This window comes from Coccinella septempunctata, chromosome 5, assembly GCF_907165205.1.
Source record: "Coccinella septempunctata chromosome 5, icCocSept1.1, whole genome shotgun sequence".
Lineage (NCBI taxonomy): Eukaryota > Metazoa > Arthropoda > Insecta > Coleoptera > Coccinellidae > Coccinella > Coccinella septempunctata.
The window spans coordinates 34407461-34428467 of NC_058193.1; the positions used below are offsets into that span (position 1 = coordinate 34407461).

At 38.2% G+C, this 21007-nt stretch overlaps 1 protein-coding gene across 3 annotated transcripts in view; it reads right to left on the reverse strand.

Annotated features, from left to right (window-relative positions):
• Window positions 1–21007, reverse strand: part of LOC123313888 — a 62891-nt gene that overhangs the window by 8656 nt on the left and 33228 nt on the right. For all 3 annotated transcript variants that reach the window (XM_044898983.1, XM_044898981.1, XM_044898982.1), the window contains 5 exons: window positions 19263–19404; window positions 16275–16342; window positions 14200–14451; window positions 12631–12867; window positions 2419–2641 (listed from right to left, as the gene is read on the reverse strand). In XM_044898983.1, the coding sequence (XP_044754918.1) occupies window positions 2419–2641; window positions 12631–12867; window positions 14200–14451; window positions 16275–16342; window positions 19263–19404 (922 nt within the window). The remainder of the gene's footprint in view (window positions 1–2418; window positions 2642–12630; window positions 12868–14199; window positions 14452–16274; window positions 16343–19262; window positions 19405–21007) is intronic.

Here is a 21007-nt window from a genome sequence, read left to right on the forward strand (position 1 = left end):
GTGTGGCGATGAGTGTGCACCTTTCGAAGTTGCAGGGATTGACAGGAACGAGTTCGAAAGATCAACATGAAAGACACATCGAAAAGGGTCTCTCTTCTCACCTGGAGTTCGAGCAGTTGACGCTTGTGCATTACTTTTGATAACTGAAAATTTTTTCAGTTTTTGGCCCTTATTCGAAAGGACTTAGATAGTCAGTACAGGGTAGGCGGCCGTCAAGATTCAGAGGCTGTGTTCAAGCCGAAGTTTGAGCTTATAAAAAATCCAGATGTCTAATTTGAAGTAAGGAATGACAGCTCTACAGGATGAGTCTTCGACTTGTATGAATATTTCAACAGTAGATTCTTGAGGTCAAAAGAAACACTTCTTTCCTATAACATTTTTTCCGAATAGGCTCGGTTTGAAAAATACAGGCTGTTGAAAAATCATAAAAAAATTTATTTTTAGTTCTATCTCACAAACGGTTTTATCGAATGAAATGAATTTCGGAATATTGTTTTTCATTTATTTGATGAATCTTTTTCGAACACGAAATATCACCCACGTCTTCCAGTTTTCTCATTATGAACGTAATGGTCATAAAAACACCAAAAATTCAAAGAACCCAACTATTGAAAAAAAATTGGACGCTATCTAATGAATATTTGAACGTTTTGTAAAATGAAAGTATTCTTCATATTTTCTCGTATAATGCGCCGTTTTCGAGTAATTTGAAGTTCAAAAATTGAAAAGTATCTGTGAAATTTGAAAGATTGGGTACTCTGGCTGAATGCAACTCTGTTTAAAAGATCCACAGATGTGTAGTGGCACAGATTTCGCTAGTTATTCTGAAGGTAATTATGTTTTTCCAGAGGTGGCATAGCTCATTATGAAAATTCAAAATAGCTATATCTTTTTATCAGGGCCGAATCGGAAAAAATGGTATAGGAAGAAAGTGTTTCTTTTGACCTCAAGAATCTACTACGAGTCAAAGACTACTATGAGTCGAAGACACACCCTGTAAACCTATTTTAGAATCTTAAATTTTTCCTTTATTTTTTCTTCCATACTCATTTCTACATAAGTTGGACATTCAGTTTTGTTGATATGTAACTAAATTCAAGTAATCCGCTAATGCTAAGGGGAGAACCTTGAACCGGCACTGATATCGAGATCTTTTGGAAGTGAAAGCGTCGTTCTTATTGGGAGAAAACTGAATAGAAATTGATTCGTTGAAACTTTGAGCTATAGTTCACTTATAACCCTTTTCGCTATAACAATTTCTTCAAAAGTTACGAATGGGTGGTGTAGCTTTAGAATAGAACCTAACCACCAAACAGGCAGGTCAAGATTGAGAAGTGTAATAAAATTCGAATGGTGTAATGAATTCTAATAGAAATGTAACAAACTTAAGTACTTTTCAAGTATTGGCAAGGTGATTTGCTGTCACTTCCTTACATAGAGTCATTCGGGGTAACTGAGCGCAGTGGGTAAGTGTGCGCAGTGCGTATATCTCGACTATGCAAGGTATGAAAGAGGGGTTCATTTGGGTGAAGCAAGGGCGCAGAATCGCCATATTAGTTTTTCATAGGAGTGCGCCGTGCCACGTTTCTTTAACTTTTTATTTGCAATCAATCAAATTCACTATATTTCTTGTTAATTTTTAGCATCTCTGCACATTCTGCCAGGACCAAGTTCCGAGTCCCTCAGTGTTAAACAATATTTTATTCGATCATGGGCATATTAATCTAAATATATAATAAAAAATTTTGGGTTCTTTTAGCTGCTCAACTCTATAAGAACGTCAATTCAAATTTTGGCTTACTGGGGAAAGTGTCCGCGGGTAAGTGTGCGCATAGATTCATTATATGGGCATTAGTTCAGTGAGGAATAAATTATGACATTGTTGATTTTCTTGGTTAAGACTCGATCAATATTGTCCTATTTGTTCAGAAAAATATGAAGAGCCACAAACATGGGAATGTATCAAGTGTTGTGTTCACCAAGAATTGTGGCACGAAGAATAATGCACTGCTTGTAAAAAGGCGCTTCTGTATTGACAATAAACAGCATTTCTCTAATATTGTAACATTTTGATGACATTATTTTGTAATTTGTTTTGATTGTGTGGTTCACTAAGCACTGCGTTCACTTACCCCGTGAGGGTGCGCACACTTACCCGCAATACGGGGCATGTGAACGCACTCCGACTTTCTCTATTAAATTCCTTTTTGCGGAAAGAAAACGTTTTTGTTTGTTTGCTTTTTGATGTTTTCTTATAGACTAGAAAATTCTCTATCTCATGAATATATTTTAATTTTCCTAGCTTCAACATTTGATACAGGGTATGGCTTGAAAGGCAAAAGTGCGCGCAGTTGCCCCGAATGACTCTATATAGTTATTTATCAACCTGTCGATTCAGTTTTCAACGATTTTACTCACCATCCCATTGTGAAATGAGTCAAGAGCACAACAGCACTCTCATTCCTCGACGTGTATTTCACGTGTGTACACAACACTCTCATTTCCGTACCCGACGTAGAATTTCCAATTCTCAAGGTGGCATCCCTGTGGTGGAAGCTGTAAGTCGTCGAATAATCCAGGCTGTGCCAGTGGTTGTAATTTGTCATCCAGGGTGGGAAATGGCATTTATTCAAGGATGGCGCTGAAAGAGAAGATTACAATTAATCAACACGGTATTATTTCTAGAATTCGAAAGGAATAACAGGGCCCGATGGAAAAACTACGCGACTTTTGTAATAACGCTGGCGAATATACTGTGGTCCGAATCATTATTTGTCTGTAGGAGAATTTAGTGGCTTTTATATCGGGATAATAAAGGGAACGGCCATCGTATTATTTTTATGACGAGGCTGCTTCTTGTGGAAACAGAATGCACGTTCAGTAAAAGAGCTTTGGGATGTCTGGCCTTCATTTCTATATATAGAGATATTTTATTGCCGAGATGTGAATCGGCATTATTGACCCAATACAAATTAGCGAAAGAGGAACCTTTTTGTGGCTCGGTCGAAGAAAAGCAGCTCGAAATAGGAAAAGGGGATTACTTTCAATTGATGAAATTCATTCTCGAGCTGAAATTGAAATCGACAGTTGAAGAAAAACATTTGAAATTTTGTGTCAGTGGTTTACAGCAATCCAACGGAATTTCCCTTAACTGTCATAGTAACAAATGTTGTTTTCTGTCGAAAGAGTTGTTCCAATTTATACATCTCATTAAAATTTGGAGCCCAACCTGGGGTCTAACCACTCTAGATGGAGCAGAACTGAATACAATCAGTATCTATATTCCATTCACATTTATTTTAGCAGTCGGTTGGCCATGAAATAATTTTCTCAAGTTTTTGTAACTAGAACGGAGTTAGGTTGGCAGTCATGAAATGTCCTTAATGTCATAACGCCGTTGCCACAACTAATATCAATTTTTATTACGAAAATGCCGAATGTGATTAAAAAAAGAGACAGGGTTTCAGGAAGTGCTATTTAGAATTCAGGTCCGCTCATTCAAATAGTTATACCCTGATATTCTAAAATCCACAATACGTCAGACGGTATCGAACATATCCTAAGTGAATTTATATAATGTTTCATCCGAATCTAAACGACTTTATTTCAGCTGAATATTTCCACAATCAGAAAGATTGTGAATGAAAAGGATGACAAAGAATTTCCTTCTATGGGGAGACCCAAAAAAGTGTTGCAATTGAGAATTTTATGTTTGAGTGAATTAATGCGAAAAGTTTACTACAGGATTTTCGATTAATGTCATCGTAGAATCAGTTCCCAAAAATTGATTTTTCTATTTTTCATTTGACTTGTCCTATACATCGTAAATGTCTTAAGGTACCAATAAATACCTAATTATTATTATTATATCAATGTATTAAGATGATCAGCCACAAATACGAGCTAGGTTTACTGTTAATTGTTTATTCATGTGAAATTTTTGTTCAAAGGTGAAGTTCATCTTGACTTGAAACTTCCTTTAATTCCTTTTACTTATATTGATGCAAGATGATTTTCGTTGAAGAATTTAACATTCCTGTAATTATCTGTTAATTCCTCCGGGAGATACCCATTCCCAACCACTGCATCATATGCATTTCATCTTTGGGTTAATATTTTTGAAATCTACAACTGATGTAACGTATTCAAACTTTAGCCAAAAAAGATAACGAACATTAACTCTCCTCAAGCTAGTGCATATTATAATATTATACTGATCTCTCGTATTTTCCATGCAAATAACTGGATTTGGTATGCCTTCAATCAGTTTGTATAAATTTCAATTATATTCGTCACATATTTTCCGAAGATATTCGACATTGTGATAAAATACGTAATAACAGAAACTTTTACGTAGAACTGGCAACCGAGCGTTGATTTAAAACCCAAAAATGTTTTGACAAGCGTCATAACCGCACATTTTCGTACTATACAGAGTGAAATGTGTCAAATGTCCATGGCCAACCGACTTCTAAACTAAAAGTGAATATACCTATTGTATTTTTATTGAAAATTGATCAAAGTCCTGTCCTGTGAAATCGAAATTTTGAGAAAATAGCCATTTCATAACTTCAGGTGATGAGATTCTTCAAGACCCACTAGTATGAAGGGTAATAATCGATAAATCCGCATTTCACTTAGTGCCCCACCAGAAAAAAAACTCCAAGTTTATTCGTTATAATTAATCATCATTTCAGCCGGAGGTTTGAGCATTTCGGTTGAGATGTATTGTTCCTGTGCATTTGAAAGGTGATTAATAGCTCGTTTGTGAGTACGGTGAATAACGTCAATCGATGTGCTTAATCAGATTTTCGAATAAATGGATTCGAAGTTCCGGGTCGGCATCGAACAAGGTTTCAGCTCTAATTTTCTTCGTAATTGGTTTACTACTAAAAATTGATGGGATTTGATAAAACAGATTTTCGATTTACATGTTTATTCCCCGAGGGTGTCCGTTTTTCATTCGCCCCATTTGATTTTACCAGATGTTTCTTCGTTCGAACGAGAATGAACGCCGCTGATCGAATTATCGGATTTCTTCGGGGCTTTTGATATTTATGTCGTTTTAGATTTTGTGCGCGGATTCACGATATTACTTCACTTCGTTTAGGGGTTTGCACGTTTACCTAATCTGTAGCTGAATCATTTCAAGATGAGCCCAATGAAAGAGTAGAGTTGTGACTATGATTTCTAGTGTGCCCAGATAGATTTTTTCTTTTCATTATCGTTCTTACCATTTTATTGAGTTTTCTTAATTTTTGAATCGATTACATGAGAGTCTAAACTCTCAAGTATAAGCTTTAAAGCTTTAATAGCAGTTTGACTGTCAAATATGTCTGATTTTTGATAGTTCCTTTGAGGTCCATTTCGAATCTTTAAAATTGCAACTATACGAGGATGTATTGATATCTAGCTAGCCTAGACCAGTTCCATGCATAAAAAAAAATATTGCGTTACCATAGCAACGAACAATAACTCATTAGAAGTATTAGTGTGAAGTTTGAGGTCGAAAAAGTAAACCAGAGTTACGCAATAAATTATAAAAAGAAGATGTCCACCGAAAATCGAAAAATTGGAGTATCGAGCCATCATCAAGTACCTGTATTTAAGAGGTAAGCAGATTCACGAAGATATGTTTAATACCCTTGGTGCGACCGTGGAAAATTGGACTGCACGCTTCAAAAGAGGTACATTTTCCATTGAAGATGATGACCGATCGTGAAGACCAGTTTCTGTGACCTGTGTCAGTCCCCGAAAATATCGATGCAGTTCATGACATGATTTTATCAGACCGTCGAATTGGGCTAAAACGGATATTTGAACCACTGAATATTTCATACGAACGCGTTCACGTCAATTTGGACATGAGAAAAATTGCTGCAGAATGGATACCCAAATGTTTGAATGTTGACCAAAAGCGTGCAAGGGTAGAAGCATCGCGTTCGATCTGTGCTCGATTTGAAAACGATGCAGACTTCTTAAACCGAATTGTAAGTATGGATGAGACTTGGGTACATTTCTACGATCCAGAAACAAAGCAACAATCGATGGAATGGCGACACCCTGGTTCTCCAAGACCTAAGAAATTTCGTGTCCAAAAATCTGCTGGAAAAGTTCTTGCTCCAGTTTTTCAGGATTGGCATGGAGTAATCATGATTGAGTTTGTGGATAAGGGTAGAACAACAACCGGAGATTACTATTCGACATTACTGACCACTCTATGGGAAAAAATTAAAGAGAAAAAACGCGGAAAGCTATCCAAAGGTGTTTTGTTTTTGCAGGACAACGCCCCTGCACAAAAATCTCATGTTGCCATGCAAAAAATTCGTGATAAATTTTGCGTTCCTAGAACAACACCCTTATTCACCAGATTTGGCTCCATCCGACTATCATCTCTTTCCTCAACTGAAAAAAAGTTTAAAAGGTAGTAAATTTCCCTCCAACGAGGAGGTAATAAAAGCTGTGGAGGTCTGGTTTGCAGAGCAAGAAGAAACATTTTTTTGAAAGGTCTAGAGACGTTGCAGGTTCGCTGTAATGAATGTATCTAATTAAGAACAGAATATGTTGAGTATAAAATATTTTGACATTGAAATTTTGTTTGGTTCTAGAGTAGGCTAAGAATTTTTCAGTATATCCTTATATTTACTTCTATACTATGCTCAAAAACACTTATTTTGAGCCTTGCAAGCCAAATGTCAAACGTGAAAAATCAGCGTATGACTTCTCTCGGCTTCAATTCATATTTTCCTCAGTTTTGAACCATTCCAACGATTTTTACGACGTATAATTGTCTGTTGGATCACTTCCAACTTATATGCATGTTCTTCTTGCGTTTGGCATGGATCTTCCTGTAATAATAATTCCAATTTCGTGTCTTCGTGAAATTCTGGTCTTCCACTACGTTCTATATCTTCCACGTCAAACTAAACGTTCTGAAACTCTTGAAACCATTAACTACAACTTCTCACGCAGCAAACTTGATAATGTGATGCTAATACTGCAATGTTACGTTGTGGCCAAACTGATAAAACCATAGGTATTTGAGTGAAAATCAACTTCTCATCGATTCACAATAACGATTCCGTTCAGCGCTATCCAGATACCCCAAAATTTTGCCACCCTACAGAAAATCGTCCTCTACTTCAACTGGCAATAAGAGAAACAGACCAAATTTCGAGAGCTCGTTGCAGAATCCTCCATGGACCATTTCCCATCCGAACACGAACGAAAAGCCACGCACATAAATGCAGAATTCTGGAGCAGTATAGGCGGATCGACCACGTGTGGCAACTAGGAAATTCAGGGTTGCCACTCGTGCGGAAGGGTTGGGACATTCCGTGTTCTCTTGTTTACAACACTGATATCGGACGATTTGTATTCAAGGAGTTCGCGAAATATATAAATAATGTCGCGGGGTATCGCTCCAAGAGCCAGAAGCGTACCAAATTTATTCCATTTGTATGAAATAGGGCAGGACCGTGTCGAATTTTACGAGGACTGCGATATCAAACCCGACGCGTTCAGGCACGGGCGATTTCGAAGAATTGACCTTTCAACGGAAGTGTTATACGGTGAAGGAAGGATTTTTTAAATTGGTAGTCTTAAGGTGCGAACCCACTTCCTAGAGAACCCACTATCCAAGAGAAAGATGTTAAAATTAATCAGAATGCATAGAACTAGGCACAGAACAAGAATACACGAAGCAAATTATTGCCAAAGTGGTGATTACTAGAATTTATTGAAGTTTCGTATCATTAACTCATTCTGTAACAAATTTTGTTTCTCCACTTTCTGCCATAGTTATACGACGATATGCTGGACACGCTAGTTCTTCCACAACTATAAAGGGTGAGTCTTTGACGTGTAGAGTCATTCGGGGTAACCATCTCTATGGGGGTAACTGAGCGCAGTGGGTAAGTGTGCGCAGTGCGTATATCTCGACTATGCAATGTATGAAAGAGGGGTTCATTTGGGTGAAGCAAGGGCGCACAATCGCCAAATTAGTTTTTCATAGGAATGCGCCGTGCGACGTTTCGTTAACTTTTTATTTGCAATCAATCGAATTCACTAGTTTTCTTGTTAATTTTTAGCATCTCTGCACATTTTGCCAGGTCCAAGTTCCGAGTCCCTCAGTGTTAAACAATATTTTATTCGATCATGGGCATATTAATCTAAATATATAATAAAAAATTTTAGGTTCTCTTAGCTGCTCAACTCTATAAGAACGTCAATTCAAATTTTGGCTTACTGGGGAAAGTGTGCGCGGGTAAGTGTGCGCATAGATTCATTAAGTTCAGTAAGGAATAAATTATGACATTGTTAATTTTCTTGGTTAAGACTGGATCAATATTGTCCTATTTGTTCAGAAAAATATGAAGAGCCACTAACAGGGGAATGTATCAAGTGTTGTGTTCACCAAGAATTGTGGCACGAACAATAATGCACTGCTTGTAAAAGGGCGCTTCTGTATTGACAATAAACAGCATTTCTCTAATATTGTAACATTTTGATGACATTATTTTGTAATTTGTTTTGACTGTGTGGTTCACAAAGCACTGCGTTCACTTACCCCGTGGGTGTGCGCACACTTACCCGCAATACGGGGCATGTGAACGCACTCCGACTTTCTCTACTAAATTCTTTTTTGCGGAAAGAAAACGTTTTTGTTTGTTTGCTTTTTGATGTTTTTTTATAGATTAGAAAATTCTCTATCTTATGAATATGTTTTAATTCTCCTAGCTTCAACATTTGAAACAGGGTATGGCTTGAAAGGCAAAAGTGCGCACAGTTGCCCCGAATGACTCTAGTTATGCGATGATATGTTGGACACGCTAGTTCTTCCACAACTATAAAGCGTGAGTCTTTGACGTGTACATATATTTTAATAGTAGCATCTTGAGATCAAAGGAAACACTTTTTCTTTTATATTTTTTCCAAAAAAATTTTAAGTATTCACAATAAGCTATGCCATCCCTGTCAAAAGGAAATTCCTTTCAGAATAACAAGCTAGCCCTGGGTTTGATAAAGCTTGATCGGGGAATCAACGCTTGATTGACGAACAGATGTCAATTTGTTTTCAGTCGATAATTCAGTCATGATCATTCAGAATATCATTCTCGCATCAAATTATGCCGTTCATACGTCCATTCTATCATTCTCAATTGCTACTTCTTCAATATATTCAGAAATGAAAAAGTTTCAGTGATTTCGTTTTAGAAATCAAGTGACTGTCAAATCGTTGATCGGACAATCAAAGTTCTATGAAACCCGCTGTGAATCCATGACACATCTGTAGATCTTTGTTACAGAGTTGAATTCAGTCAAAGTACCCATGTTTTCGAATTTGACAGATATACATATTTTATTTTTGAATATCAAATTACTCGAAAACGGAGCATTATACGAGAAAAAATGAAGAATACTTTTATTTTAGAAAACGTTCAAATATTCATTAGATAGCTTCCAATTTAGTTTCAAGATTTGGGTTCTTTGAATTTTTGATATTTTTATGGTACGTAATGATCATAATGAGAAAACTGGAAGCTATGTGTGATATCTTGTGTTCGAAAAAGATTCATCAAATAAATGAAAAACTATATTCCGAAATTCATTTCATTTCGATAAAACCGTTTGTGAGATAGAACTAAAAATAACATTTTTTTAAGGTTTTTCAACAACCTGTATCTTTTAAACCGAGCCGATTCGGGAAAAATGGTATGAGAAAAAACTGTTTGTTTCGACCTCAAGAATCTGTTAAAATATTTCTTCAAGTCAAACACCAAGACCCACTTGAAAGCACTCTCTCATGGTGCTGTAAAAAACTATTTGTGCCTTCTGAAATTTTTCAGCACAATATTGCCTCTAATTCTTGCAAAATTTCTGGTAGAAATTCTACGTCAGGGCGTCTACCCTGAGAGTGTCTACCCTGAGAGAGTGCAGAAGTGGATCTGAATTTCCCAAAATCCCGCAGCAATCAGAAAACGCCATCGCTGCAAACTTCCCCGCATTCAAAATTGCCCCGTTAACCTATGTCCTCGCCCTTCGATCGAACAAACGTGCACACGCGAACTCAAATAGGGAAATCCGCACAAAAAATTAGCACTGGCACAATTCCCCTCTTCGCAAACAGAGAAGTCACGAAATCAAAGCCTACTGCGACTTAATCTGCGACGTAATACAAACAAGAGCGGCGCTCTGCCGAGCTTCCCAACGTAAAGAGTTAATTTGTGTGGGGAAAGACAATAAAGTTTTATTGACTTACCACTTATCCCTCGAAGAGCTATAGTTCGTCGGCAGAGCGCCTGAAGAGGCCATTACAGGTGAGAAAGCGGTTACGTACTTGTAGGAATCGGCTAGGCTACATCTTCTGGGGTATACGTTCGAGAGGAGAATGTGGTGAGGCGTTAAATAAAGAGATCTTATGGAAATTTTTCGAAAGGGAACGTTATTCATCAGAATCCCAAGGAGGGGTAGAGATTGGTGAGTATATTGTAGATTTTAAACTATATTTCCTACTGTTTCACTCCAATCCAATCCAAGTACCTCCTTCCTAGTTCTACAAACTGAAGCGAATTGAATTGAGGTATTCATGATCGTTACACGAATGTTATCATTAACATTCGAATTCATTCATTGTTCGTTGTATACTCCTGAAAGTTCTAACTTCAAGTCATTCTACACTGCGCAAAAACATTAACGCACATTCTGAAAATCTCAATTTTAATGAAAGTTAACTCTACATTGACTTTATAACTTATTTTTTATGTTCTCTCGGGAAGGTTTTGAACGAAACAAGACACATAATGGAAGAAAAATTCAGGATAATGCTGATAAGCGATTTAATACTTAGTATTTCCACCCCTGGCGTTAATTACAGCTCGGCAACGACGGTTCATACTCAAAATGAGTGATCTTAAAATGTTCTGATCTAATCCTTCCTAGATTTCTCCAAGTTGGATTCCTAAGTCATTAGGAGTAGCTGGATGATTTTCTGAACTTCTCAGCCTTCTATTGAGGTTGTCCCAAACCTGCTCAATCGGATTGAGATCTGGACTTCTTGCTGACCATTCCATTCGAGAGATTTCAACCTCTTCAAGGTACTCCTGAACGATGCGCGCACGATGGGGTCTGGCATTATCGTCCATAAAAATGAAATTTTCACCAATGTATGGGGCAAATGGCACTACATGCTCTTCAAGAATGTTCCTTATATACTTATCAGCATTCATAGCTTCATTATCAACGACCACTAGGTCTGTGCGAGCAGTCAAAGATATTCCACCCCATACCATAATCGATCCTCCCCCGAAACCAGTAGTATTCAGGAAATTGCACTGAGCATATCTTTCATGTGGACGTCTGTATACAAGGGAACGTCGATCACAATGGTAGAGGCAGAATCTAGACTCATCTGTGAAGAGAACTATTTCCCAATCGGCCTCTTCCCAATGGATATGCTCTCTCACAAAATCCAAACGCGCCCTCCGATGGGCTGGGGTAAGAGCTGGGCCTCTTGCCGCGACACGAGGCCTCAAATCATATACTCTGAGGCGATTTCTTATTGTCTGAGTGCTAATTTGCACCTCATGAGTTTGCTCAAGCTGAATTTAAAGGAGGCGAGCGGTTGCAAACCGTTGTCTCAACGAAGAAACTCTCAAGTAACGTTCTTGAATGGCAGTTGTTACTCGTGGTCTACCCTGTCCTGGTCTTCGGACATTCATACCTGTCTCCCTGAATCGCTGCAACATTCTGGACACACTTGTATTGGAAACTCCAAACCTATCTGCAATTCTTGTGTATGTCCACCCTTCTTCTCGCAAAACTACCGCTTGGGCACATTCCTCTTGGGTCAAATTGCGTGTTTCGCGTTGTATAGCGATCGAGTGTAGATAATCAAACGAAAGAAAAACTATTGATCACTAGAATTGATCGAGAACAACTGATTTTAGAATGGAGCCAATACATTCAAAATCTGATAATTCATCTTTTTTTATTCCTGCTGGGAAAAACATTTGTATTGAAGAAAACCGTTGAAAGTGGATAACATATGCATTCATAATTCTGATAAAAATAATTATCATTGAGAACACCTTCAGTTGTAGAATAAATTTGAGATTTCCATAATGTGCGTTAATTTTTTGCGCAGTGTAGAACGAATCCCCTGAACCTGTTGCACCTCTTATGAACCATCATGAATAATTAACGATTCAGAAATCCAAACTTCGAAATGAGATTAAGTCGATGAATGGTTATCTCGGAATGTCAAAGTTACCCAACTACTCACACAGCCGAACTTCGACGATATTAATCCATCCCACTCCGCTGAAATAACAACGAAGTAGCTCTCCACAATCATGAAAGAGTAATCGAAATCAATTCTTCAGCCTCTCCGGATACACTCCCAACCGACGACCAGAAGCTAAAGCCCCCTCCGTTGAAGTTGGCTAATAAATAACCCCTCTCAAAGCCAGATTCTTCCTGAGAAGTTGACAGGTGACTTACTGCGCTTTGCATAACAATGCATAATTCATCAGTTCGCCCTTAAGAAGCGAAAGGTACACTATTGACACTCCAGAATTACGACCTTAATTAAGTGCCCCATCAAGTTTCTTACAAGCGCGTTAAACTCACCCTTTCGCAGTATCATCGTGCGACTTCCTTCGGTAGCGCTGAAAAGGCCGTTGCAAGTGGCATCGCCACTTTGTGCCACTCTGTAATCCACGTCCTCCATGGACTCGGGCGTCACTTTCTCGTACACGAAGCACCTGTACCTGTCCTCGTTGGAGAGGGCGTGGATGTGGTCCACTTTGCCTACGAGGTATCTGGAACTGCCCTCTTTCCAGGCCGCTAGGCACTGGAGCTCTTCAACTGAAAAACAAATCAACTTTAACCTTCAAATTCTTCTAATTTGAAGAAAATATGGGTGGGAAACAAAAATGTGTAAGACAGATTGAATTTATAAATGTATACCTCACTTTTACCGAAATTATTGGTTAATGGAAAAGCTATGTTTTTATCAGGATTATTACTACATAGAATCATCAGATCAGCAGATCTACACCTTCACATTGGTTACCATAAAAGATCTTCCTCTTCCTCATCAGGTTGTTGTTATTTGGAGACGCCACGTCGATGAATAGTGCTCTATTTTCATCTTTATTCAGTAATATAAGGTGTGGTTCATTGTGTGTAATTTTCTGGTTTATAAGAACCATGCGATCCCAGTAGATCTTGTGATGTTCATTTTTCAATACAAAGTTTGGATGGTAATTGAAATAAGGAACCTTAAGTTGGTATTTTATGTTAAATCTTGGCAACAGCATCTTGTCTATTCTTATACTTCGTGCCTGCAAACTTCTGGCATCCCCTGGTGATGTGCTGGATGGTTTCATGTGTGGCACAACCATAAGGACAGCTATCGTCCACTTGATCTTGGTTGGCAATGTTTCCCTCTGTTTCTAGAAACAGGAGTTCTAGAAACAGTAGTAAACATGTCATGGTTGAGCTCGTTCTGGTGTCTGCCAGTAAAGGTTCGCCAATCAGTTTCTGCATTTTGCTTTCTGCAGATTCTTTGACGATTCATAATCTGTTGCAGCTTTAACAGAGAAGAAATATCAGCATCACCAACTACTTGATGAAAATATAATGAATCAGCCTAGTTCAGGAAAGATTCTCGAAGTATTTCAATTTCCTGAGATATACGGTTGAACAATTCAACAATTCCTGTACACTTAGGATGTCGTGGAAGCTTTTAGGGTGATGTTTCCTCAGCATTGTTCTTATTTTTCTCTGTAGGGATGCTAAATCGGTTGTGGTCCAAGAGATGATACCGAATGAGTAGCTCAGTACTGAGCAAGCTTAAGTATTAAACGCTTTGATCAGATACTTTCTGTTAAGACAAGGTTTCATTGTACATCTCAATCTTCTTGTGAACTTCTCCGTTAATTATTGCTTCATCTGGCTCTGATTAGTCCTTCTAGCTTGTTTGACTCCTAGATACACTATGTATAGTAAGAACCGAACTGGAAAACATAGCATGTTCCATTCCAAATTGCCCCAATTGAATTTTGCAGATTCTTTATCTTGTTTTTCCCATCCATGTAAATATTTGTATATTCAGGTGTTTCTCTTCAATAGATTGATATATTTACTCAGGATTCTGACGGTGGATGTTGAACAAATGAACCAAAGTTAACCTACCTGCGCTTTCAGTCCCAGGTACATCTGGACAGGACTGGTAGCTGAGCAACAGCTTCGTGTCTTCAGTGCACGAATCTATGTTGGACACGGGTGACCTGCACTCGCCATGTCCTCTGTTGTATGTGAATGTGAACGGGGCCTTAAACGGGCAAGGAACTGGGGTTGCATTCTCTCGAAACATCGAGAACAGTAGCGCATCACCAGTTATATAACTACAAAGAGATGGGAGAGAATCTCTCCCGTAACAATATGCTGAAAAAAAAATTGTCATGAGAGAAATGGATATCTTATACCTATAAACAAGAACGCTGGAAGTTAGTGATGAATTTTGGAGTTGTTTCCCAATGGAAGACCCACACTATGTTTTGACAAGGACCCCTCTTTCCCAACTATTCATTCACACCCTGTACATATCAGCATTTTCGAGCTTCTATCCTTCATATCGATGCCAGCTCAAAAGAGAATTTCGAATAATGAAAAAAACGCATTGTATTCATCATAACTTTGCTCTTTCACGAACCATTCCAATCGGCTCTATAATATATGAGCCCTTACATTTTTTCATACCCTGACAATGGATTCCATTCGCGAACAGGGAAGTTGAGAAATTTTAGCGTATATTATCCTGCCGTAGTGGAACACTTGAAGAGACTTGAGCTGACGTTGAATTGCGACCAGTGGGGTCCTTGCTATTCAACGAATATTAAAGAAGATGAAATACAAAGGACATCCCAGAGCTTCATCATCTGCAAATCTCGACGGGACAAAAGCGTTTTCAAAGAAAGTTAACAAGGAAGTCCTTTGAAAAAATATCGTCATATCAATATCTAGGGAACAAACGACTGGTTTTTTCGTGCGAGCAAAGGCTTGCCTGTTGAAGAATAGGTTGAACGCGATCTATTTATTTCTATACTCGTAAGAAGAGTTCGGCATAATTTAGTAATAATTCTTTTTTGTTGTATGAGACGTAATCAGAGAGATATTGAGAATTTATTTCAATGTTAGTGAAGGGAAAACTGGAAACGTGACCTAAAGACCGAGAAGTGGATGCCCAAGATCTACCACTCTTGCACAAGATCGGTTTCTGACCGTGTCTACCCGTAGAGAGCCTCTTAGTAGTTCTCTTATCATGCAGCAGAGGCATTTGAAAGCTTCTAGTGTTCAGGTTTAATCTACATTCTCTAGACTTTTTAAAAGGATTCCACTAACCCAAAATCTGGTCTTAGTCTAAGTTATTTATAACCTGTGCTATTTAATCTTAATTCTTTTGTCGAATAGAAATATTTTTGAAGCTTCTTGGGTCAATGAGGAGAAGCATTCGTGGTGAATCTCCACACACAACGTTAATTTCGACATTGATATATGGAGCATAAACTCTTGAGTTTTCAGTACTTAAATAAATATATAATGTCAACAATCAAAGTATGCGCCCGCAAAGACATAACAAAGCGAAAATTCTCTTTTATATTTTATAATACCAAAACGCTGGGAAGTTCTTTTGCGACAGCAACGGTCCTATAAATCTTCAACTGTGCCATTACGCGGAATTTACGACTACTAAAGATGCACAATAACAATAATTTTCAATTTGATCCGGACCTATTGCTTCTTTGGGAAAACATTTATAGTGCACGTCAATCTGGAGACAAAACTTCGAAATAAGTACGTTATGTTTCATCGTAAATGAGTAAAAATAGACCAAAATTCGACATCATCCTTTCTAGCCGTAATTTACTGGAAACTGGGGTGAGAGATATAGGATCATTTTGAACTATATAAAAGGATTCAATTCTTCCTTGAATGATGAGGGAATTTCTTAGGAAATGTTTGGATTTCCATTGTTCACTATCACTATACTTTTTTATTGAGGATTTCATGTATTTAATTATGGAAAACTATGGCAGTTATCAGTTTTCTCTAATGAGTGTTTAATAAATAATAATATTCAATAATAATTCATCACAGAAGAAAAATTGACAATGAATTCCAACCCTTCGAGAACTATCGTGATAGGGTTACACCCATTCAATTTATTTTTGAAGCGAATATGGTATATCGAAAAACATAATACTCACTTTCTTTGTACTGTAGAACGTTTGCGTGTTTCTCGTGAATCACAACACAACGATAGCACGCCCTCTTGCTATAACAAAATATGTTTGTATTAATGTCACAATATAATCATGAAAAGGTATAAACTCCATTCTAATGCATAAATATCCACATCATAATCCATATAGTAAACAATGAATCTGGTTGTTTTTTAGAATATAAAACAACCCCGAAAATCAGGACAGCATATCTACCTTTAAAAGGGATCTACCTGTATAAAACAAGTCAATCTCTCAAACTCCCAGAAATGCTAAGCCTATTTTAGAAATTATTGAGGGACTGTAATGCAAATTCATTCAAACTGTTCGTTATTTTCACTTTTAGTGAGACAGTGAGAACATCAAACAATTTTGACCAAATTATGTGAGCAATTTAGACAGATTTTAGTGAGTTCTTTGGAACTGCAACTTCAAAACACTCTGTACAGTTTAATTTGATCGTCAAGTCAAAAATTGGACGTAATTCCAGACATGGTCTGACGAGGGTTCGAAAATTGATGCAATCAGATCAATTCTGTTGCGTCAAAAACGAATCTGACACTCCCGTGAAGCCGCAGGTGGCGTGGCATGTACAGGGTTGAAATTCTAATTCCTCGATACTTTTTATCCTGCGGGAAGACACTCCACCCTAATGGCACTCAGATTCTGCATGATATTTTCCCTTATTCCCGTCCGTGGAACCCTCATTCTGTCTATCGCACCCCTGTCTTCCAGAACATTCACATCACGAAACAGAATTCACTTGAGCGGCTTATTGACTACATATCCTGACGAGCGACTAGCCGCGAATTTGGTAACAATTGGCTGGGATCCAGAGGGGTGAGGATATCACTTTTTCTGAAAGACACGTCTTTCCGTCGACAATATATTATCATCCCCTATTTAGGATTCCCCGGCGTTTTCTTGAACGAGCTAAATTATTCTCTTGCGATATGTTTGCGCTCATGGTATATGTACATAGATGCAGATATTTTTCGTGCAGTGTAACCACATTTGTAACCGATTTCAATTTTCTAAATTCCGATGTATTTGAATATGAAAAACCCCAATTTCGAACATATTCGTTGGAGTATTATTAGAGGGGGTGGAAAAGCATATAGGACGTTTAAATTCTTCAAAAAATCACTATTTTTTATGGTGAAATGTTTATATATGTCTAGATATTTTGTGCGAAGTAATCTGCTCCACAAGAGTTAGGGATATCGTATTCAATAGTTTTTAACAGTATGTAATCTTCGAGAAAACTCAATAACAACTTGAATCGATCCAATAAAAATCAGTATGAGACATTTCGTCAATCTGGTCGCCTTTTTTCTGAAGTTTGGTTCTTTGCATATGCTTCATGAATGTTCTTATTTTGAAATGAAGTCAGTTTATCAACGGCTTCGATTTGAAACGAGTTTTCTGAAAATGCCAAGACGTAAATTAACAAACGCTGAGGCTAATAGGGCTATCGGAATGTAACAGGATGGCTTAACTCAGGTTGTTGTAGCGGAAAGGCTCCAAGTCAGCCAAAGTGTGATATCTCGACTTTTGAATAGGTTCAGGGAGACAGGTTCCGTGTTGGAAAGACCAAGGCTTTGTGGGCCACGAAAAACAACACCTGCTCAGGATCGTTTCATCACCGTTTCGGCGAAAAAAAAACCTACATCTACGTGTAGAATGCTACGGAATAGTCTTCAAAATGTGGATGGGCTCCAAGTTTCCATCGAAACCATCAGACGACGTTTGGGAGAGGTGAATGTAGGTTCTAGACGTCCATTAGAGGAGTTCCATTAACACGTGACCATAAGCGTCAAAGACTGGAATGGGCAAGGCAACACATCAATTGGAACGATCAATGGCGTAGTGCCCTTTTCACTGATGAATCCAGATATGGACGATTTTCAGATTCTCAAAGAATAAGGGTATGGACAATCCCACGCATACCCCGTAATCGTCGCTATGTCCAAGAAGTCCATCCATTCCGAGGGAGTAGTGTTATGGTATAGGCCGGGATATGTTTCAACGGGCGCACAGATCTACACATTTGTCCTGGGAATATGACCGCCCATAGTTGAGAATGCGCGCGAGGAGCTTGGTATTCCACATTTACCAATACCTCCGCACTCACCAGATTTGAATTGCATAGAACATGCAAGGGATATGCTCCAAATAAGATTAGATAATCATCAACCTACCCCAAAATCCTTAAATGATCTGAGAGAATTACTGCCCCGTTTATGGAATCAAATTCCTCAAGAAATGTTCAACAACCTCGTGTGTAGTATGCAAAGAAGATGTCAAGCAGTTATTGATGCCCGTGGAGGCCATACATTATTGCATTGATAGTCTTACAATGCTTGAATTCTCTGGGAATAATATTTCGTTATTTTACTCGATTTTTCTTAACCACTCTGTATACGCCGCAGACCTACAGGCTAAAATAAATTCGCAGCTTGAAATGATATTTATATGAATTTTCATCACAAAAATCTTATTTTAACTATATTTTTTTGCAATTTAAGTCAATATCCCTAACTCACGTGGAGCAGTTTAATTGAGGGACATTCTGATCTGAATCTTAACTTTACCCCCATATCAGAATGAGAATATTCAGCATCATCCTGTGTAACAAAGAAACGCCCAACAATTTTTTCATCCGATTTCCCCTGAGAAAAACCAATTGTCGACTTGGCAACACGGCTAAACGAGCATTTCCAGCATTAATCACTCATTACGCGCACATCTCAACACAATGACACGAACTTTTCACTCTAGGAGCCGGAAAAAGTAACGCTGCAGACCTACAGGCTAAACTTAATTTGCAACTTTAAATCATATTAATATGAATTTTCATCACAAAAATCTCATTTTAACTATATTTTTTTGCAAATAATCGTCAATATCCCTAACTCATGTGGAGAAGTTCATAATTTGTTCTATATCAAAGGATAAGATTAGTAGACTTACTCGTCCACTACTAGAAATTTATCTCCTTCAGACCCTAGACAGCGACCTTTACTGCTAATCCTGGAACTTTCTATAATGACAGGTTGTCTAATTCCTGATTGGAACCAGGTACCTTCCCATTTCTCTGGAAAGTAGCATGCACCTGCAACAGAAAATCTGTATGAAACCTCATCTCGATGAAACAGCAAAAAAATCTAATATAATCTGAAAGAAAAGCGATAAGGATAATGATAACTTCAGTCAATATAATCAGTTTGGGTAAGAGGACTAATATTGTAGTTAAGAAAATTCGATGATCTGCCAACGTTTAGCCGAATTTATCATCCTTCCCAAGGCTGACAAGAAAATTTGCTCTGTTTCGAAGAGATGACAACATATCAGAGCACATTTAGGGTTCGAAACTTGAGTCGTACCAGTTGATGAAGATGTGGGTTGAAATTTCAAGTTGTCATCTCTTCAGAACAGAGCACGTTTCGAAATATATTCAACACGATATTATTATGGGATTCAATGACACATTAATAAATTGAGTACGTTAACGAACTAACAACGTTTTACACCACGAAGAAGAATCGATACAAACTCGGTTAATTCGTCATGCTTGGCGGAATAATATTCTGGAGAAAATTAAATTTGGCCCAATGGGGCGTGGAACCTAGTCGTTAATTTCGAAGATAATGTGCGATAAAATCAGAATCGAACCTCAAAAAGGGGAAGCAGAAGTCGTTGTTAATTAGGAGTTTCGATAAATTCACAAACACAATTTCCTTTTAACGTTTGGCTGCTTGGAGGATCCAAGATGTGGTCTCATATGAAAGTGTTACAAGTCATCGTTTCGGAGTGGAGAGCTTTCAGATTGAGCATTTCCCTGAATCAATACAATTTTACGATTAGGAACCGTCTCCCAAAAGATATTATTCACGTCTTCAAATGAGTGTGGAAATAGCATCTTTTTTGGGCTTTAAATAATCTGAAATGATTGAGATTTCAGAAACTATTCACCGGATGAAGCAGAAATTCTACAAGCGCTCTAAAAACTTTCTTGAAGATCTCGGTACCAGTTTTCAACTTGATCGAATCTGTATTTTCGAAAATATTTTGAATTTTTCCGAGGACAAGCAGCGTTGAGATAATACACTACCTGGATGGGAGACCGCGTTGATAATGAACTTGAGGGATCTACCAAAAGCTCTTGACTTCCTTTTAGGTTGGCCCAAAGATACTCCACGGCCTCAAAAAGTCCCGCGACCGGAAAACCACCCCAAAATCTGACGCGCGCGAAGATTCCGATTTATGGAGGTTTACAAGAGTTTAATCAGCTTTATCGCCGGCGGGCCGCTCGATCGATGGATGCGAACATCAAAGGGAGATCTATTGGCACTTCAATCAACCGCATTTCGAATCCTCAACTTAACGGAATTACACGGTCGGCCAGATCCCGGATAATAGAAGTTCTAATTCCGGGCCGCGCGCGATGTTTTATGTTCGCAGAACCGACGTTCCTTAAGTCTGGCCGGAGAAATAAGTATTTGTCATTTCGAAACCGATAATGTCCTCGAGTTTATCGGGATCCTGACGTTTCGGAGGTGAGTCTGTTGCGGATGCTTCGAAATTACGAGCCATTAGGTACTGACGGGAAGATAAGTCCTGTGAGGAGTTGCATTCAATGATGGGGATTCTGTAGATGGCGTGAGCTTAGTTGTGGACCAATTGACAGTGGAATCGTCCATCATAAATCATGACAG